The sequence below is a fragment of the Solanum lycopersicum genome, chromosome 7, assembly GCF_036512215.1.
Source record: "Solanum lycopersicum chromosome 7, SLM_r2.1".
Lineage (NCBI taxonomy): Eukaryota > Viridiplantae > Streptophyta > Magnoliopsida > Solanales > Solanaceae > Solanum > Solanum lycopersicum.
Genome location: NC_090806.1, coordinates 1,528,618 through 1,551,148, shown reverse-complemented (window position 1 = coordinate 1,551,148; position 22,531 = coordinate 1,528,618). Strand labels below are relative to the sequence as shown.

The 22,531-nt window shown below is 36.1% G+C and overlaps 1 protein-coding gene across 5 annotated transcripts in view; it reads left to right on the top strand.

The window, feature by feature from the left end:
• Positions 1-22,531, top strand: part of DCL4 (dicer-like protein 4) — a 33,817-nt gene that overhangs the window by 1,129 nt on the left and 10,157 nt on the right. Inside the window, exons 2-20 of one of the 5 annotated variants that reach the window (XM_069299790.1) lie at positions 734-865; positions 5,597-5,774; positions 6,586-6,696; positions 7,846-7,986; positions 8,077-8,149; positions 9,230-9,270; positions 9,766-9,900; positions 9,982-10,107; positions 10,782-10,920; positions 12,519-12,615; positions 16,271-16,463; positions 16,605-16,765; positions 16,864-17,070; positions 17,228-17,490; positions 17,579-17,853; positions 17,938-18,359; positions 19,214-19,308; positions 21,642-21,847; positions 21,985-22,194. In XM_069299790.1, the coding sequence (XP_069155891.1) occupies positions 5,604-5,774; positions 6,586-6,696; positions 7,846-7,986; positions 8,077-8,149; positions 9,230-9,270; positions 9,766-9,900; positions 9,982-10,107; positions 10,782-10,920; positions 12,519-12,615; positions 16,271-16,463; positions 16,605-16,765; positions 16,864-17,070; positions 17,228-17,490; positions 17,579-17,853; positions 17,938-18,359; positions 19,214-19,308; positions 21,642-21,847; positions 21,985-22,194 (3,066 nt within the window). In that variant the 5' untranslated portion in view covers positions 734-865; positions 5,597-5,603. 5 annotated transcript variants of the gene reach the window in all.

The window sequence follows — 22,531 nt, the reverse complement described above, 5'->3', positions numbered from 1 at the left end:
CAAGTATTACACATTATATGAGTTTTGCGATTGGTTCTAACACTTGGGACATAGGTTCGGGCCCTGCGCCATGCGAACTAAGCCTGACATTAAGTTGAGAAGGGTAGAGATGTAGGTCAATTATTCCCGAGTTTCGGAAATAATTGATATCGAAGAGAAGATGAAACAATGCTATTGAATAGATTCTATAATTTCTCTTGAACCCCACTATTATTTGATTAGATCATCAAATCTTTTATTTCTGTTGGAATCTCTACAATGTTCAGTTCTACACATATCTACTTTTTTTTCGAGGTATACAACAATTATGTGGTATGGGAGTTACAAACCGTGTGAAAGTTAATAGTATTACTATAACGAATAGCTTGCAATATTGCATTGCTTCTAATATTGGTACCTTTATTGTGACTTTTGCTCGTTGCATACCTTGATCCGCTACTATATAGATAATGTTTGTTGCTGCGGTTTCAGAAGCAAACAATGAACCTTTTCTCGTACCTTTGAATCTAAAAGTAGCCGAGGACCAAGAAACTACTCGACCCCGTACATTTGTAACAATGACAGTGGTATTATTAAACTTGCTTGACTATGAATAACTCCTTTAGTATTCTACGTGAACCACTGCATCTATTCCCGTATAAATAAAATCTCACCATTCATTGGTAATGAATTGATACACAAACTAGATATATAGAAAGCTTATGATCATCTAAATTGGGGCTTTCTTATTCAGATGATGGAAAAGATGGGGTTCGGAGCTAGATGGATCAAATGGATTAAGCACTGTATTAGTACAGAAAATTCTCAGTCTTGATAAACAGGACACCAAATGGCTTTTTTCCTTTTCATAGAGGATTAAAGCAAGGTGACCCCTTGTCATCGTTCTTATTTATTCTAGCAATGGAGGGCTTGTGTAGCTTACTGCACACAAATAAAGTGAAGGGATGAATAGAGGTTTCCAAACTGGTGACATAAATAGTTTGGAGATCACTCATCTGCAATATGCAGACGATACCCTAATTTTTTGCGATGCAGTGGAAGAACATATTTTGATTCTAAGGTCTATCTTCATTATCTTTGAAGCTGTGTCAGTTGCATATTAATCGGAAGAAAAGCTTTATATATCCCATAAATGAAGTTGGGGAACTGGAAAGCTTGGCCACAAAGCTAGGAGGGACAGTGGGGAACCTCCTAACTACATATTTGGGTATGCCTTTAGGGGCAAATAGCAACTCCATAGCAATATGGAACGGTGTACTAGAGAAATCTGAGAAGAAGTTGTCAAATTGGAAGAGTCAATACCTGTCGGGAGGAGGAAGACTCACCTTGGGGAACAGTGTATTAGATGCACTGCCTGCATACACGATGTCTGTCTTCCCAACACCAGCAAATGTGATAACAAGAATTGACAAAATCAGAAGAGATTTCTTTTGGCAAGGCACTGAAGACAAAAAGAAATTCCACCTAGTTAAATGGGACGATGTGATAGTGGGAAAGAAAGCAGGAGGGATTGGAATGAGAAACATAAAAGCACAATTTGAGTCTATGATAAAATGGCTGTGGAAGTTTGCAACAAATGATAACATGTTGTGGAAGGAAGTCATTATTGCCAAATATGGGATGGAAGATAACTGGACAACAAACATGGTCTCCATACCATACAACTGCATAGTTTGGAGAGCTATCAGAAATTTATGGCCTTTGCTGAAGAGAAAAATTAATTACAAAGTAGGTAATTGAGAAAAGATTTCTTTTTGGAATGATAACTGGATAGGGGTAGGGGGTGCACCACTACAACATCAATTTCCAGATCTCCACAACCTTTGTATTCTTCAACAGGCCACTGTTGCACCACTGTTGCAGAGATGTGGACCGGACAAGGATGAAACCTAAACTTTAGGAGAAACCTGAATGATTGGGAATTGGGAAGAGTAGCAACTTTTTATACCATTATGGCTAGCTTCAACTATCTATATGAAGAAACGGATACCATAGTATGGAAGAAAGAAACGAACAATATTTTCTCTGTGAGCTTAGCCTATAGAGAATTGAATAGATCAAATCATAGGGAGGAAAACTGGTCATGGAAGATGATATGGAAGACCAAGATCCCATACAAAGTTAATTATTTTATATGGCTGCTGGCTAAGGAATCAGTACTGACACATGACAATTTGAACGAAAGTATATTCAAGATGCTTCTTATGTGGGGAACAAGTGGAGACAATTAGCCATCTCTTCTTGCACTGCAAAGGGACGGAACAGCTTAGGAGGATGTTCATTAGCTTGACAAAATAAATTGGGTAAAGCCAGGCTGCATCAGAGGAGTCTTAATAGTTGGAATGGTGATGGTAATGCAGCAACAGAGGAGAAGAGATGGAAGATTGTCCCAGCATGCATATGGTGGACCGTATGGAAAGATAGAAATCAGAGGTGTTTTGAAGACAAGCAGATTGGACTTCAGAGCTTCAAGATGAATTGTCTTGCGTTATTTTATTTTTGGTGTAAGATGGTTGGGCAACTTTAGCTTGAAAAGTATCTTTCCAGAGATGCATGACTTGGCAGTGGATAAACAAGTGAGTGAGTTGAGTTTTTAACACAGCATGGATGGAATTTTCAGTTTAGAAGGATTTTTAATGATTGGGAAATCGAGACCGTGACTGATTTTTTTGGAAGGCTGGAAGGTTTTACAGGAACTGATGAATATGATAGATTATGGTGGAGCAGAAATAACAAAGGCACATTCAAGGTAAACTCTGCATATAAGTTGCTAAATTAAGATAGACAAGAATCTTCTCTTTGGCCTTGGAAGCAGATTTGGAAACCTAAAATCCCTTTCAAGGTGTCATGTTTCACTTGGCTTCTGGCATGAGAAGCAATTTTAACACATGAACATCTCAAGAAAAGGAAGTTCTCCATGTATTCTAGATGCTATTTATGTGGGGAAGAGGTTTAGACAGTCAATCATCTGTTCTCCAGTGCAGAATAACATCCCATCTATGGTGGATTTTCATTAGGCTCAGGGTTTTGCTTGGGCTATGCCTAACGGAATCATACATCTTTTATACAGTTGGGGAGAAGTAGGGGTGGGAGCTGCAGATAGAGATAGATGGAGAATTGTCCCAGCCTATATCTGGTGGACTGTTTGGAAAGAAAGAAATGCTAGATGTTTTGAGAGCAAGAGTTGTGATCTTCAAAAAATCAAACTAAATTGTATCAGGCTTTTTTGTTTCTGGTGCAAGCAAATGTATTTAGAGGACACGGAATCCATTATAGATATCCTAGGTTCCTGTTAGGATTCTGATTCAGTTTTCTTACTTTTTGACAAGCTGTAATTATGGTTTAGTGCAACCCAAGTACTGGTTTCAATGAATATACACAATGTTACCTTCTCAAAAAAAAAAATGTTGGCTGAGAACTTTTCTGGTGATACTCTTCTATTTGAGAAATTCCCCGACTTATATACATTATATATTTACCATCAGCAAGAGTTGCGCTATAGTTTTCTACTAGTCTTCTGGTGTATGGATCTTATATTGAGAAAAAGTTTTAATATTCAACAGATATAAGATTCTTTACTTTGGAAGTTTTTAGCATTTTCTGTCAGGGCATGCTGCAATTCTTTTTTGCTGAGAAAGGGAGGGGACTATGAAAATTCTGGTGTATGGATCTTAGATTGAGAAGAAGTCTCAATGATCAACAGATAGAAGATTCTTTACGCTGGAAGGTTAAAGCATTTTCTGTCAGGGCATGCTACAATTTTCTTTAGCTGAAAATGGGAGGGAACTAAGAAAATTTGCCATGACGGAATAATTTGAAGACTCTTACACCCCTCACAGTTGCTTTCTTCACCTGGACTGCAACTCATGTTTGTCATTTGAAGTACATGTATTTATGTGAAGAAGTGGCTGAATCAGTTGATCACTTGCTGCTCTGTTGCATTTTTATCAGGCAGAGTTGATTTTTGTTTCTGGGAAGTTTTGGAGATCAATTTGTCATGCTAGGAAGCATAAAACAGGCCTTAAATAGCTGGTACAATTTTTTGTGAAGCAGATTCTACTGGGATGGCAGTGTCTAGTCGTACTTTCTGGAATTGGTTAAAGAAAAAAGGAACACATTTCTCATGTAAAGGCTTGGTGTTGAGTAGTTTCTATTTGTGGTCAAAGAAAAATGTTGTAACTGATTTTGTTTCAGTATTTTGTGGAGATCTCCTTTAGAAGAACAATCTTTGTGGGGTAGGCTAATCCAGGCCAAATATGGAAAGGACCCTGGAAGACTAAGAAAGTGACATCCACATATGGAGCCAGTTTGTGGAGATCAATTAGAAACTTATGACTTGACTTCTATGCAAAAACTGAATGTGATGTGAACAATGGGAGGAAGATCAGGTTTTGGGAAGATAACTGGTTAGGGAATGGAAGCCTCAAATGCTCCCAGATATTCATAACCTGAACCAACAATAAGAGTCGACTCTTTATGAAGTTTGGTCTGAACATGGATGGAGCCTTACCTACAGAAGATTGATGCAAGACTGGGAGGTAGAAAGATTGGCTGAATTTTATGGAACACTTGATCAGTTCTTAGGATTCAAGGAAGGGGAAGACACTCTTAAATGGAAATGTCATAACAAAGGTTTATTCACTGTTAAATCTGCATATAGAAAAATGAATCAGATGGGATCCCAAGTTAACTTTCTGTCTTGGAAGCTTATATGGAAGGGTAAAATACCGTATAAAGTGGTAGTTTATACTTGGTTGGTGGTGAAAGAGGCTGTACTTACACAAGAGGATCTTATGAAGAGGGGAATACAAATGTGCCCAAGATGCTATTTTTGTGAGCAGGTTGCAGAGACAATTAATCATCTTTTCTTACATTGTAAAGTGGTTGGCCAGCTGTGAAATTTGTTTACTAGCTTCAGAGGTATAAGTTGGAATGTTCCAGGGAGAACAGGACAGGCTCTAGAAAGCTGGAATACTGAGGGCAGTGGCTGCACAGACAAGAGTAGATGGAAAATTGTCCCAGCTGTTATTTGGTGGACCATATGGAAAGAAAGGAATTCCAGGAATTTTGATAACAAGAGCAGCCCTCTGAACAAGATTAAAATGAACTGCACTATCACTTTTTGCTATTTGTATAGATCAGAGTATATAGATGACCCTGTGGCTATTGTAGACATTCTAGGGTCCTTGTAAAGGTGAAAGGAGGTTCTAGGGATAGTTCTCTTTTTTCTTCTTTTATTTTTTTTATGTTTTGTTTATGCCCGACACACAAGTGTGGAGGGAGAATATGATGCAAATTTTTGGATATCAGCTTTGAGCTGATGATTGATATACAAATGTTACCCTTGTCAAAAAAATATTTAGTTGAAAGAACTTGTTCCTGTTGTATTCTCTAGTACCTTCTTTAGTATTGTTAAGGTGTTGTTACAGTAAAACATTTGAACTTTTGAACGCCTGAAAATCTTTGTAAATTATCATACGGTTTCAGAATTTAACTACATTATTTAGCTGAATAATAATGTCCAAATATGGCATAAACAAAATAATAGGCGCCTATGATTTCATGATATGATTTTACTGGTTTTATTTCTTATCAGGTATCAGATGGATCTTTGTAAAAAAGCATTAGAGGAGAATGTTGTTGTATATCTGGGAACGGGTAGTGGGAAAACCCATATTGCTGTTTTGCTTATCTATGAGATGGGGCACTTAATAAAGAAACCCCAGAAGAGCATTTGTGTGTTTCTTGCTCCCACTGTGGCATTGGTGCAACAGGTTTTCTTCTTTCTTATTTTTTCTTAACCTTTTAAATTTTTTGATATCAAGGATGTGAACTACTGTACATTAAATACAATGGATGAATATCAAATATCTTCCCTACTATTGAGGCTGTATTTGAGAGCTTTAAGCATAAGAGTTTCTGCCAGCTACTTTACATATCCTGTCTTTTCTCCGTCCAATCAAGTATCTTTTTTGATTAATAATTTTATTGATTCATGGGTGGACACCTAAATAAAAGTGACAATTTTATTCTTTGCATCGCCTAAAAAGTATCTTTTTCATCCTTACTTTTGGGCGACCACGTCCATAGCATTGCACATTCTGTTGCTTCAATGGCATCACATTTCTTTCGTCGGCTACTATTCGGATGTCATCACTCCTTTTGTCCAAATGTCGCTCCTTTTGTTTATCATATTTTCTGATAGAAATTATTATGGATTTTGTGGCTAGTATGTAATGAATATTCTTCACACATATATTAACACTAGGTGTTTCAGGCTAGTCAAATTAAATTACGTACATGGATATTTCTGATTTTGCTGAGAACTGGTCAAGTGATTGGCATGAAAAGGCCAACATTTTTGCACCTCAGAGAACAAGAAAGCACACTTTGATTTAGAATGTCATATGTTATGTCTAACTAATTTTCTCTTCATTGAAATTGTATCCTATTAAACTCATCCTGTTTTTCTGTGTGTATTTTTGCTTGTTGGGGCAGGGTGGGGAATTTAAGTGTATCTGCAACTTCATAATATATTGACCTAAATGTTATTTGCTTTTTCATGTGCTTCTGGAATTGGAAAAGCAAGCCAAGGTCATAGAGGAGTCTATTGACTTCAAAGTTGGAACATACTGCGGCAAATCAAAGCATTTGAAGAGTCACCAAGACTGGGAGAAAGAAATGGAACAGTATGAGGTAAGTCTGCATGATCTTTTTGTCAAGGATATACATTATCTCATCAGTGTTATTTGTTTGAGGCAGAAGCTTAGGAATTCTTGATTTACGAACTCCCTAGTAGAGATTTTAGTGCAATTCATAATTGAAATTTGAATACATGATGTAAGGGTGACAAAAAAGCCTGAATAACTGATGTTCACTAAATTATCTCCATATACTTGGAATATCTGTACAGACCTGCAATAAGACACTATCTTTGTGCTGATCTAACTCTTGCAGTAATAAAAACTCTTACTTCCCTTAACAAAAGGAATATTTACTATCTACTTTTCCTTCTTCCTGTGTTAATCACAACATCTGGATGAGATTATACAAGTAATACTTGTATCTTTTCTTTGCCTCTTAAATCTTTAATTAATTAAGGTTTGCAACTTACTGCACAGTTTGGAATATCTTCATCTAAATTGAGTTTTTGAACGCGATAAAATGATCTTATGAAGTGACAAATCTCAGATGTTTGTTTGATAGCGAGAGAATTGGAATGTATATTTTGTGTCTAGCCTTTGAAGGATTGGAAGATTTTATGCTTTATTCTAAGGTATTACTATATTAGTAGCTTCCCATGGTCAATCACTTTTTTTAGTAAAACATTGACAGAGCCGCAGAGGATTGCTACACTTTCATAATGCCTCTAATTCTGAACTTTTACCTGTCAGTCCCCCAACCACAAAAAAGAGCTTTTGAACTTTTTTATCTCCTTCTAGGTGAAAATTCTCCCATTGGAATATTTTTCCAGAATATCTTATAAGGTTCTACTGCTGCCAAAAAATCTTTAGTTGAATGTTTTCTCGTTCCAAAATTGGACTGCATCAGTCATTCTTTTCCAAGTTTCAATGGCTATGAGTATATGCTATTCCACTTAAATCTTCTGAAGAAATATGAAGTGTAGCTGCCCAAGTGGGTGACCTAGTTGGAAAGATGGAGTGACAACCTTGGGAACCAAGATAGAGTGATTGAGCCACGTGTTATATATTGTTGTCTTCTCATCTTAGGTCCTTTCTTTTTTGGACTATGGATGAGAGTGGATATTGCTGACTATTATACTATATCTGTGTTTGCCACTTTCTGAACGTTTTTGACCAACAAATTTGCATGTTGTTTGTTCAGGTCCTTGTTATGACCCCTCAAATACTGCTACATAATCTTTCCCACTGCTATATCAGGATTGAATTTATTGCTCTTCTGATATTTGATGAGTGTCATTATGCACAAGTTGAGAGCGATCATCCTTATGCTGAGATTATGAAGGTAATTAACTGATCTGGTGTTATATGCTGGAAAATATGCTTCTTTTTGTATATTGCAGCCTAGTTATTCATGTGTATTATTCTTGGACAGATATTTTACAAACCTGATGTAGTAAAACAGCCCCGTATATTTGGCATGACTGCATCTCCAATATCAGGGAAAGGTAATATTATTGTGCCAATGAATTCATGCAGTAATAAGATGTCCTAATTTTCTCTAACTAGCTGGATCCATTCAGCTTATAGGTCTTGAGTAATTTGTATGTTGCCTTGTGTTAGAAATTTGAAAAATAGGTTTACATAATAATTTTCGGCAAAATTATGTGTGGATGTCATCCAGATTCCAGAAAACCATTTCTCCTAGATTCATTTCTCTCTTTTTGTTTTTTCAGGAGTCAATTTTTTTGACAATTTCTTACACTCCAAACAAAAAAGTTTTTCCAACTTGTGAGATCTTTAACTATTACTTAGGAGTGATGAATTGCATCTACATCTCTTTTCCATGTAAAATTGATCAAATAGAAACTGAAAATTGTATATAATCATTAACATATGGTTGTGATGTATGGTACCTCTACTCCATTTTGGCTGTACTTCGGACTTACAATATTAACCTGATCTTTTCTTTTCAAGGAATCTCCAAGTATCTCTTTTAGATGTTACTTTTAACTCATTGATTTTGGAAGTACCAAATTGGGGACTGCTTTGCTGTTCATCATTGACAGATAAGCTACAGTTCATTGTGGTTGTCTCATTTTAACCTTTTATGACTGAAAAGTGTCTCTATGTCTCTCATTTTAACCTTTTATGACTGAAAAGTGTCTCTATGTCTCTCATCTCAGATGGTTAAAATTTTACCCCCTTACATATGACAATATGCATATATGTAAATGATTTCTGTTTGGAGAAAGTTATGACTTGTATGAATTCTATTTTAAAATGGGATCAACAGAAGTTGAAGGAGGTATTATCAGAAAATAAGTTTGAAAATGAGTGCAGGTTTTCTGATTTTCTGACTTATTAAAAACCTCACCTGATATCTGTGTTATGTGGAATGAAACCCTGCTTTCCATGACATGCATTGATCAATTGTGGTAACGGATTGATAGTTCTTGCTATCTGATCTTTGTTCTCAATACTGATCATTCTGCCAGGCGTAACTGGTATATCTATCCTTTAAGCTACTTTTGTTGTTTGGACACTCCTCAGCTCTCAGACATTATGTTATATTTTTACCATTGCAGGTGCTACTGTTGAAGGCCTTGAGACCTTACTTCGTTCTAAGGTGCTACTATTATATACAGAAACTATTTTTTATGAACAATCAAATATTTTACTGTTTTCTTATGAAAGAAATGAAGTCCAAAAGAAGTTGCTTGTGAAGGATGGATTTCTGTCATAGGTTTATTAGTTCTAGGATTTGCTAATAACGGTCTTAAGATTTGATTCCAATTTCCGTAGCTATCATTTTGAATCCTAGGTCTCTCGTTTTTGGGTATTTTATTGTTAGGTAACAAAGGACGTCTGCCAAGCCTGGCAGCATTTACCTACTTGGCCTGGCTGGGCTTAGCTACCATCCTTTGTTCATGCCTATACTGGTTTCATCTTCACCATATTTCTCCTTCTTGGCTGCCCAAGTCCAACTAGTGCTCACTATCTCAAGGTCCTACCTAGACTGATTTGGACTTCTTCCCGTTTTGTGTTGCAGAAGGGGGAGGTAGAGGAATGGAGGAACATTAACATTCGTATAGTTTAATTTTTCGTCTATCTATAACCACAGGTGTATTCTGTTGAAGACAAGGACGAATTGGAACAGTTTGTTGCATCACCCAAGGTGAATGTGTACCAGTATGGTCCTGGCTCCTCATGTCATACGAAGGCTTATTCTCAGAAGCTTGAAGAGATAAAGCACCAGGTATTATCTGGTCAGAAATTAAGATGACTATTTCTAATAGTCTTTGACTTAATACTCTCTGGTGTATTCATGATTTGACAGTGTGTAAAGGAGCTTCACAAGAAGGCAGTTGACAGCACTCTCAGGAACACAAAAAAGATGCTCAAGAGACTGCATGGACATCTAATTTTTTCTCTGGAAAACCTAGGTGTTTTGGGGGCGTTACAGGTTTTGTCGCACTTCTTGTAGTTTATCCCCCAAGACCCATTTCACAAGCCCTGATCTTTCATATTTCTTTAGTTTTAAAAATAGAATCAGAAACTTTATTGAGCTCATTTACACATGTTCCCAACTATGTTTGGTAAAAAAGGAGCAGGGGAAGACCTGGCCCGCGTTGCCACATCACCAACAGGCAATCAGTATAAATTGTCTTTTGACTTGAGTGCAATTTCAGACACATGCTATATAGTCTCAACACTTGACCAGACTCCTCGGCACTCTGCAAAACTAAAATAAGAGTGCGCAGACGGGTTTGAAAAGTTTCAGATACAAGTTAGTGCTGCCAGATTGTGCACTTTAGATTCTCTTGACCTGACATAGAATTTTTGGCAGATAGGTGTAGACCCTTCAGTTTTTTGTATACGCATGTGTACTTTTTGTGTATCCCACATGCATTGCCGTAGTTATGATATTACAGCTTTTTTCTAACTTAAAGAGTCATTAATTTTAGTAGAATATGACACTGAATGAAAATCTAGAATCATGTTGGGTTCCGTAGTCATGATAAACATAATTTGAGAACTTTCTAATTCACAGGGAAGAAATCACAATTTATCTTTTTCTAACATTTGAGATTTACAGTTGAAAATTAAATTCTGAGTTCCATCCTTGTTTTGGTGAAGGCTAGTTGCATTCTCTTAAAGGGGGATCACCATGAGCGCCATCAAATGGTGGAAGCTGAAGTTAATGCTAGCGATGACTCTTTGTGTGACAGATATCTGAGTCAGGTTGACACAGTCTTTACTTCTGGTTGTGCTAAAGGTATGTTTTATTCTATCGCGCGTTTCTCTTTTGTAGCTATTTGTGTTCTTACCATCATTACTAGTATTCTTACGCGTTCCAGCTTGGATAAGATTTACTGGCCTGATCATGGATTATTTGGTTCTAGAGATGAAATCAGAAGGCTCTGATCATATTGTCTGACTTGTTAGAGATCAAGTTAGTTGATTTGGACTTGTGAATCAATTTAAGGCATTTCACGACTTGAGCAGGGTGTTCCTTCTCCAAAAGCTTAATTGGTTTCTTATCACTTCATGCTCTTTGACAGCACAACACATTCCACCGATGACAAAGAAGCATATGGGGGGAGGACTAGTCCACCTAAAATGAGTAAATGAAACTTACATAAATCCAGAGTTACATGGATCTTTTAGCAGTGTATAGGGACTGTAGAATGGAATGTAGACATTGCGGGTGGAAATATTGAGGTTAGATGCAATGGAAAGTGCGCCTAGGTGTTTGTCGTGGATTTTGCCAAAAATGAAGTGCGTTTTGTCAGTGGAAATGGCAATACTATGTAGCGTGTGACAATAACCGATGTGCTATTCAGAGCTTCCGTCCTAACACACACAACAATATAAAAAGGAGTCCTTAATATAGATTTACACACACAAAGATAGAGATGCAAGTAAAGGGAACACAAGATATGAGAGGCAAGATCCCTTTCCTATGATATCTCAAATGCAAGATTACAAAGGATGGATCTGCCCAAGGGCCTATACATACATTATGTAGAAGCCTTACAATCTACATGGCTCATTTACAATGGAATATGCTGAAAAGATGCCTAAATAAAGTATCATTATCTCACCTACCAAGATCACCCCACCACAGAGAGCTAGTTTTCTCACCTAGCAAGTGTTAAAACAAAAATACTCAAGAAACTGATTTAAAAAAATAAAAATAGAGTGAACTTATGAAATTCCTTATGTATATTAATCTGCAGAAAGTCTGAATTTATACAAGGAAAAACATAAACATTAAAACTAAATAAGAACATGTGCCACTAACTACCATAAAAGGGGCCACTAACAGCCATAATAGGGTCACTAACTTCAGAAAGTTGAGCAACTAAAGTTGACTAAGTCTAGCTAGAAAATAGGAAGCACTAAACTGAAATAAGTAAAAACAGTAAAAAATAATGATAAGCTGGAAAAGTGCCAGTTGTCTAACAGCAAGATCACCCCACCACAGAGATCTAGTCTCATTATCTAACATAGCAAAAACACCCCACCACAGAGAGCTAAGCTTAGGTTGCAAGTCAACAGATTATAATATCAGACTGATGCTGATATTGATCAAAATAAACAAGTATGATGAATCTTAGTATCAGAATGATCTTTCCACACCTCATTTTTACCTCTCTATAGAAAGTTCACACTTGATTTTAAATATTTGCTGTGCTTTAGGATCCTTTAATGAAAGACTAAGGGCTTAAGCTGAAGACAGTTCCTGTAAATATAGGCCTAAATACTGATCCGTGCCCACAGAGAGATTCTTAGGGTGTCTTGTGTTGCAGCCAAGTATACATATGGTGTTTTCATCTGTATTACTGGTCTAACATATGTTTTCTCATGCAGATGGTATGAATCCTGATTTGGCACTCATGGAAGTTCTGAAGGAGCCTTACTTTTCCAAAAAGCTTTTACGCCTAATTGGCATCCTTTCCAACTTTGGGTTAGTCATTTTGTAGCAAATTGAATAATTTGCTAATCCTGATCTCTATAACTCATTCAGGATTTATAAGTAGCTGGAAAGAGAACAGTTGATTCACTTTGAGGGGTATTCTTATGGATAATTGCATCCAATTTTAATAAAAATATTGTGAACTAAATATTGACAGTGACTTTTTTTTTTTAACATTGGTAAAGTTGTATTCTCCAGCATTAAGGACATGCTTGGCCACCTTCAAAAAATTTATAGCCCTAACCAAAATTACAAGCTCCCTATTAATTCTATAATTTGATCACATCTTCTATACATTACTGCTTACACCAAAAAAGTAAAGATACCAAACAATTCCATTTTACTTTGTGAATGGAATTAGATCTATCTTCAAAACATCTCTCATTCCTTTTCTTCCACACTGACCGCCATATGATGATGGTATTAGCCTCCACCACTTCTTTTGAGTCTTGCTCCCCCCCCCCCTTTTCTGATCCAACATTTAAAAAGATCAGAGGTGTATTCTGTCATAGTCCAGCTACAGCATGTGATGTTGAGGAACATCACCCAGATCTGTGTAGTGAATTTGCAATGTAAAAATAGGTGTTTGTTTGTTTCTCCAGTTAATTTGCATAGAAAACACCTAGGGACTAATTGCTTTCGTTTCTTCTGCAACACTTCTTGAGTTAAGCAGGCCTTTTGATGACTAACCAAATGAAGCATCACTCTGGATACTCTTCCAGTGATGATAGTAGCCTCTAACCTAACTTGTATGCCTTTCTTGTAAGCACTGTTTACTGTGAATCTGCCATCCTTGTTGTGCTTCCAAATAACCTTTATATATGTGAATTAGATCTGCAACATGACAGTGCTATTTACAATTACAAAAACCCAACCATGCTTAGGACTACTGCTTTACACGGAACCTAATATCAACTAGTGATTCAGTCTCCTCTACAGTTTTCTTTACACCAAAAAAGAAACAAAAGAATTCAATTTATCTTGACTTTCTGCATAGGATTGCTTGTCTTCAAATATTCTGCAGTTCCTCTCCTTCCAAATTGTCCACCATATACAAGCTGGGATAAGTTTCCACCACTTCTTTTGTCTAACTGCACCGCGATATAGTTCCAACACGTCAATAAATCACAGCTTGTTGCTGGCATAGACCATCTTAGTCCTACTAAGTTAAAAAAAAAAGTTGCCACAATTGTCCAGTTATAGAAAAATGTAGAAACAGATGGCTATAGTTTTCTCTGGCCGCACCAAACATACAACATCTAGAGCATAGATGAAATCCCCTTAGTTTTCTTGAGTGAGACATGCTTCTCTTGCTAGAAGCCAAGACAAACATAAGACTTTGTAAGGGGCCTTCGTATTCCAGATGAACTTCCATGGCCACTGGTCAATTTGTGCATTTTGTCTAATCTGGTAGTTGTATGCAGATTTGACAGTGTAGACTCCATCACTTCCAGATTTCGAGAATAACGTATTTTCAGATTCTTTGAAGCCTTGGAAAGATTCCAAGGTCTTGAACAAGTCCATGACTCTTTTCAATTCCCAATCATGTAATAATCTTCTAAAAGTGATATTCCACCCATATACTCCTTTAGCTGATTCAAGGTTAATATCTGGTAAAGTAGCAATAATGCAGAAATTAGTGAAAAAAACTTTTAAAGAACCATGCCAAGTTCACTTTAACGCATGTATACAGTAGAAAATTAGAAGCATAGATTATATTTGCTTTAGCGAAAAGGGATTTTTTTTTTCTTATGAAAAACTTTATATTCTTTTGATTGCCATCTTCAAGCATGCTCTCAAAATTTCCATCTCGCTTCAATATAACTTCTATAAGAGTTAAGGTATGAAGGAGATGCATCAATTAAATCGATTTGTGATAATCAGGCTGCCTTTCCTGTAAAAATGAAGCATATAATAGTAGGTTGTCAATTCATTCGACAAAAGATTGAAACGGGTGCATCACAGCATGTTTTGCTTATTAGATGATAAGTTAGCATATATTGTTAGAAAGTCTCATTGACAGCAGCTGTTGATTCCTTTAATCTATCAAAATATGTTTGAAGCAAAAAATCTTTCTACTTGCTACATGATTTTATCCGTAACATTGTAGCTCTTACAGAGCATCGTATAGGGCCTATTATGAGAAATATGGAATAATGGCTTGAGGACAATTTTATGTATTAATGGACCAGAAAAGCTAGTTAGCCCTTTGTGCATTCTCTCTCAAATACACTTGGGGTCGTTTGGTAGAGTGTATTAGAAAAAACAATGTATGCATTAGCTTTGTGTATTATTAGCATCTTGTTTGATACACTTTTTCAACCTACGTATATTGTGTATTGAGGTGTGTATTACTAAGAGGGTGTTTGGATTGACTTAAAAGTTCATCAAACCTACTTTTAAGTCAGTTTTTGACTTTTGAAAGTATTTAACAAATATAAAAATAACTTAAGATAAGTCAAATGATGACTTAAAATAAGTTAGGAAGTGTTTGGCAAGGTTAAAAATAACTTAAAATAAGTTAAAAACCAAAACCAGATTTCCCCCTACTTCTTAATTTTTTGACTTTAAAATCATTTAACTTTGACTATTCATTTTTGACTTGAAAGCTACTTTGTTTAAGCCAATCCAAACGGGCTCTAATACATGAAAATCCATGGTATTAGTAATGCAAGAGGGTTTAATGCATGCATTAGTATGGTCAAAGGCTTAATTGCCCCTCAAAACCTTTTTACATCTTTTCCACCATGCTTGTGGAGGGTATCTTTGTAAATAAGGATCTAATTGTTTGGTTAACACACCAAACCAAACAATGCATAAGAGATATCTTTGCATAATTAATGCAAGCATAACTAATACAATCATTACTAAAACAAGAGCGGCTCTATGCAGGATTTGAAGCTGAATTGCCTGGTTCTTTTCTTTAGTTGGTGTAAACATGAATATCATCAAGATGTCGAGGATATTCCTAGTACTTTAGAGTTCTTATGACCCCCATAGGAGTTCTTTTCCTTTTGCAACTTTTGGATGTAAGTATTTTTTTGCTTATAATAAAAGTTACCTTTCTCAAAAACGACTCCTTAAAGAACACCTCACTGAGGCCTCTATGGAGAAGTACAGAATTAATGCCTTGAATACAACTATTCATATTTTTGGGCCTACCAGCTAGTTAGCCTCTCTGCATTTGGCCTCAATGACTCTTAAAAGCACCAGAATAAGGTCCTGATGGAGACATATGAAATTAGTGTATTGACTGCAAGTGTTCATATTTATACATCTACACAGCTAGCTAGTCTTTGTGCATTTGCTGTCCAATATAGTGGTACCATCTGAAACTAAATCTTTCAAAAGCTTATCTTATGTTCATGTTTCTTCCCCTAAAATTTTATTCTTAACAAGCATGGTTAGTGGTGATCTTTTGCCGTCGTGATGTACCTTTATCCAATAGAAATAATAAGATCTTGTTTGAAGTTGGTGCCATATGTTTTTGCTGTCATATCATACCTTTACCCGATTGGTACAGTAAAATTGTTTCAGTTTGTTTGTTAATATGTTTGTATGTTCCTTCTTCGTTGTTAATTCAGTCGCTAAGAAAATCAACTCAACTTCATATTCTGAACTTTGATATCTCCTCTCTTTATTTCAGGGTACAATCAGATATGAAATGCATAGTATTCGTTAACCGGATCGTGACTGCAAGGTCCCTTTCGTATATTCTTCAGCATCTGAAAATTTTATCTTCTTGGAAGTGCGGGTTTCTTGTAGGTGTCCACTCGGGATTGAAGAGTATGTCACGAAAAAATACAAATATCATTCTCGATAAGTTTCGTTCTGGTGAGGTAATGGTTCTTTGCTAGATTTTTTCTCCGCACTCTAAATTCTCTTAGCTGGAGGACCTCGGGGACTCCAAGTTTATGTTTGTTTCTATCTCTGATAGTTCAGTATGAGATTGGTTGCATATCCTTTGCTCAATTTGACAGCTCAATTTATTGATTGCAACCAAAGTTGGCGAGGAAGGACTTGATATCCAGACATGCTGCCTCGTTATACGATTTGATCTTCCTGAAACTGTTGCCAGTTTTATACAGTCTAGAGGGCGTGCCCGCATGCCAAAGTCTGAATATGCATTTTTGGTTGATAGGTATTGCTAAAGTTTATGCTTTCTGTACCCTCTTACTAGTCAAGTTCATCAGAGCAATTTTTGGTTGATAGGTATATCTGACATAAACCTCTTTGCAGAGGTAACCAAAGGGAGCTTGATTTAATCGAGCATTTTACAAGAAGTGAAGCTCAGATGGATGATGAGATCTCTTCCAGAAAATCTCGCACAACGGTGCCAGATTTTCAGGAAAATATATACAAAGTAGATATGACTGGTGCAACCGTCAGTTCTGCATTAAGCATTTCATTGCTTCACCATTATTGCTCCAAGCTTCCACACGACGAGTATGATCTTGTGCTGAATTTCACTAAATATTTATGTTTCTTATTTCCTAGTTACAATTTATTCTGTTTCATTTTTCTTAGCGTTGGCTTTTGCATTTGGAACTTAATCTTCATGGTTTTACTGATCTCTTTTCTTTTCGTTTTGCTTGTTTTGTAGGTATTTCTGCCCCAAGCCGCAGTTCTATTACTTCGATGATATAGATGGAACTATTTGCAAATTAATTTTACCTTCAAATGCTGCGATGCATTCAATTGATAGTGCTCCTCAATCTTCTATAGAAGCAGCTAAGAAAGATGCTTGTTTAAGAGCCTGCAAGAGCTTGCATGAACTTGGAGCACTCACTGATTATCTTTTGCCTGATCAAGCAGACGAAGATAAAGACCTGGTCCCCGATTTTTCTGACTTGGAATGCTGTGAAGGTTAGGGATTAATATTCTATAGAAACATCTTCAATGTGCTTTGTGTTATTTATTGCTCATTGTCATTATTGTAATGTTGATGTCACAGGCGAAGATGCACGGGAAGAGCTCCATGAGATGATTGTTCCTGCTTCCCTTAAAGAACCATGGACTGAGACAGATAATCCTGTTTGCCTTAACTCGTACTACATAAGCTTTTTTCCATTCCCTAATGATAGGGTGTATAAGAAGTTTGGCCTATTTCTGAAAGCACCTCTTCCCCAAGAGGCTGAGAGAATGAAACTTGATCTCAACTTGGCTCGAGGTAGATCTGTGAAGACAGAGCTTATTCCATCAGGAACTACTAGTTTTGAGAACAATGAGGTTTAACACTTTAACTACTTGAACTTCTTCTATTTTAAACGGAAAGGCTCTCTTTTCAATATTTTGACTACTTTCTCTTAGCAGATACAACTAGCAGAGAAATTCCAGAGAATGTTTTTCAAGATCATTCTTGACCGCTCTGAGTTCATTTCAGAATTTGTGTCTTTGGAAAAAAAGGATTTTGTCGACTCAGGTTCAAAGTTTTACCTATTGCTTCCTGTCAATTTATTTGGGCATGATAAAATCTCTGTGGACTGGGAGCTTGTCAGAAGGTGCTTGTCATCACCAATTTTTGGAACTTCAGTATGTACTAGCAATAATATGTCTAAATTCGAAGAGCAGTTGCAACTTGCCAATGGTTCCAAAAGCGTACATGATGTTGTCAATAGCTTGGTATATGTTCCATGCAAGGATGCATTTTTCTTCATATCTGACGTTGTTAAAGACAAAAATGCATACAGCATGTATAAAGATTCAAAAAACCACGTCGAACACTACTATGACACGTAAGTAGAAATGACTTTCTTATTTCTTCTTTGCTTACCAACTGGCTTCCCTGTTTGTTTGTTGATTCTACCTGCATACATATGTGAAGCTGTTTTTTTTCTGCCTGGAGAATCTTATTTTACTGTAAATTAGACTAGAAATTCAAGTATTAATAAACTGGAAGATGAGTCCCATTTTCTCAATTGCCAACCAGTCTGATGTGACCAGAAAAAGGGAGAAAACTTACAAATTAGATGCAAATAGAAGGGGAGTTGAGAAAGTTCTTGATGAGGTTAATTAGCATCTAGAAATTGCTGCTGAAGAACCAATTCTACCATTTCCTTACATGCATTTGGAAGTTCTCTTTTATCCCCTGTCAATATGTATTATGGTTAGTGATATGTCTATTTTATTCTTATTGCAAGTCTCGAGTAATAAATAGAGTTGGCTTTTATTGATGTAACTTCATTTTTTCCTTGTTTATAAGGTAAATAAATTAATTAAATGTGGGATATACCAGCTGTAACTTGTTTGGGAACTTGCTTCTATTGATGTATGCTTATTCTTGTTTAAGAAGCATAGAACCGGCTTTAATTTGGAAAAGATTATGTTTCTTTTCATTGCATTTGTGTAACTCAGATATGTTTTTAAGATACAGTAACTGACCTCCTGAGGGACTGGTATGCTCTTCTTGTTTAGAGATATATTTGTTTTACCATCTTCCGATGTTACTTGTTGGGAGTATCTGTCTACTTCCTTTGAGCTTTGCTTTTTTCTTGTGAAGAAAAACATATTCTTGCATCTATTTGAAGATCTGATCATTTCTACAAAATGTGTATCATGTATTTTCTAATGGGTGAACTCTCTTCTACAGTTTCTCTGTCCATCTTTTATACCCTGATCAACCACTTATAAAAGCAAAACAGCTCTTCTGTTTGGAAAACTTACTACGGAAGAAAGGCTATTCAGGTAATTGTTTATTGTTCAAGCTGCATAACTGAGCTGTTTCTATTGCAAAACTCAAGAGACTTGTTTTGCAATAGGGGGGAGGGGGTGGTTACTTTGATTCATGTCGAAGCATAGCTTTTAATGTTTTTAGAAGCAAAAACCGATGTGCTTCTGCTATGAAAACAATGAAACAACAAATTCTACGATAGATCTCAAAGACAATTATCATTGACATTAAACGGTTGAATGTTAACAAAGTTCTATCTTTTTCTGTTGATTTGTGATTAAGGGCATCTAGTACCCTAGTTCTCAATCGGATCCTTATTTTTTCCAACCAAGGAACTACTTAAAAGATATCAGATAGCTGCTAAAATAATGATAAGTTGAAACATTTATATGAAACTAATTAAGTATGCGTGCTTTGCACGTGTGTATTGCGTTAATAAATAATATATGTATATGAAATAAACAAATTATCGTTTCTATGTTATATTATTAAGTACAAAGCTTTAAAAAAATAACGAAAATACTTAAGATAAAAAAACATACTTAAAGAGGAACATGATAAACTACCATTAGCAGTTAAGGAGCAAAATTAAATATAGTGAACAATATTTCACCATTAATACACAAAAAACATACCCTAAATAATAAGATAGAAGAAAAACATAGTACTTGTAACAATACACGAAAAATTATGATAAAGCAAAAGATGAAAACCTAAATGTTGCAATGGAAGAAAACTGAAAGTCATCTACCAAGTAACACGGTTCATTGTGGTTACAATGAGTTATAAAGAATTATGTCACCATTTTGTCCACTTTATGCCTATGAATTTATGCACTTAATAATTTAATTTCTAATATTAAAATGCACAATATTTGGTGAAGTGGTTGGCCATCTGTTTATACTTTGTAAAGTGGTTGGCCAGCTGTGTTATTTGTTTACTAGCTTCTGAGGTATAAGTTGGACTGTTCCAGAGAGAACAGGACAGTCTCTAGAAAGCTGGAATATGGAGGGCAGTGGTAGCACAGACAAGAGTAGATGCAAATTAGCCCCAGGAGTTATTTGGTGGACCATATGGAAAGAAAGGAATTCTGAAAAAAAGAGCACCCCTCTGCACAAAATTAAAATGAATTGCATTATCATTTTTTGCTATTGGTGTAGTTCAGAGTATATAGATGACCCTGTGGCTATTGTAGACAATCTAGTGTCCTTATAAAGATGAAGGAGGTTCTAAGGTAGTTTCTTTTTTCTTCTCTTCTTTTCGTTTTCTTTTGTTTATGCCAGACACCACAAGTGTGGAGGTAGGATATGATGTAAATTTTTGGATACCAGCTTTGCTAATGATTGATATGCAAATGTTACCTTTAAAATGCTTTGTTTGGAATATCAAATGGAAAGTTATTACTATTTTAGGCATTTCATGTACAGAATATAGAAGAAGAAATCCAATCAGTGGATTTATAGGTTCCTTGTAGGTATCCACGACTTTTGTAAATTTTGGAGGTGAACAGCATAGCCCTGAATGCTGATGAATACAACTTCTACCAATTTTTTTTAAAAAATAAAAAAATGAAGCTAACTGAAGCCCAAACTGTGAGGATTTGCTACACCACTTTCAACCGTAACATTTCTGCTTCAATAGTTTCTGAACCTCAACTCTTTTGTGTTCTTCGCTTCAGCGTCTGCTTTTCATCAGGCAAAAAGTACTCTAAAACTTCTTCTGGTAAAGTCAACGGAACAGTGGTAGAAATAATAAATTTGACACCTGATATGTTACAGTGAGAAGTTCAATTGCTTACAATTTACGTGGGTGAATAATGTTAAGGCCTGATAAAGATCTGTTTTCTGGCTCAAAACTTATAGAATCTCCGTAATTTGATAGGGCTTTGGGTAATGGAAGAGAGCTACTTGGTTTTAATACTAATTGTTACTAATAGGATATATTGTTTAAAAGGATACCTGCACTGATGTATGTTCTGAGCAGCTCCAATTGAAGGGTCTCTATCTTCTTCTAATATTATAATAAATCTTTTGGGACTAAGCTTCACCAAGACATGACGTGAGAAAATGATAAGCACCAAATCTATGTTAGAGCGCAAGGGCCACAATGTCCATGATTATATAAATATCTTACTTCATCTGTTTTAAATACTTTATTTTGACAATCTATGGCTAGATGAAGGGTTTTCTACTTTGATTTGACTTGCCACATGTTCGGAATATCAGCAGAAAATGATCTCATTGAAAGTAAGGTCATTTTCTGCTGTGCGTATTATTTTGAGACACAATTACTTAGGTGGTGTATTATTTTGCAATGATTGACACTCTCCTTTGGCCGCCTATTGTAGAGTTGCGTGATAAAGAGGAGCACTTTGTTGAACTACCTCCTGAAATTTGCCAGCTCAAGATAATTGGGTTTTCCAAAGATATTGGGAGCTCATTATCATTGTTACCATCAATCATGCATCGCCTTGAAAGCTTACTTGTCGCTATTGAACTGAAGGGCTGTCTATCTGCTTCTTTCCCTGAGGGGAGGGAGTTAGCAATAGATCATGTAAGGGATTCTTCCATACTTAGTAATATGTCCTCTCAATCAAAACACATCTGTTTGCATGTATCATTTGTTCGTAGCTTATGAATAATGCCAGATACAAACCCTAGTTTACTATTAATTGTCTGAAACCGGACCAGGTTCTTGAAGCACTCACTACAGAGAACTGCCATGAGTCCTTTTCTCTTGAAAGGCTTGAGGTGCTTGGTGATGCGTTTCTCAAGTTTGCAGTTGGGAGACATCTTTTTCTTTTGCACGATGCCTTTGATGAAGGACAGTTAACTAGAAAGCGCTCAAACGCGGTGAACAATTCCAATCTGTACATGGTAGCAATCAGAAAGAATTTACAGGTAAATGGTGCTGAACTCCAAATGCTAGATATGGACCTACTTCTTCAGTGATGTGACAGCACATCGTTTATTTTCAGATAAGAAAAGGCTTGCTTTTTTCTTGTTTCAAAATATGGCTTTTGACTTATTGCAAAGTTTAACATTATGTCATTGTGAGAAATGCATTCACTGAGGTATCTATTTAAACCATTACTTAGCACAAACACAGATGCCTGTGTGGCTCTCTCATCTCACATCCCTAAAACAAATAAAAGAGCAGAAATAGAATTATTTCTTTGTTGATGCTTATGGGGAAAAAGAACAAATCATCTCTTTTGATAACTATGAGGGCCAAAAT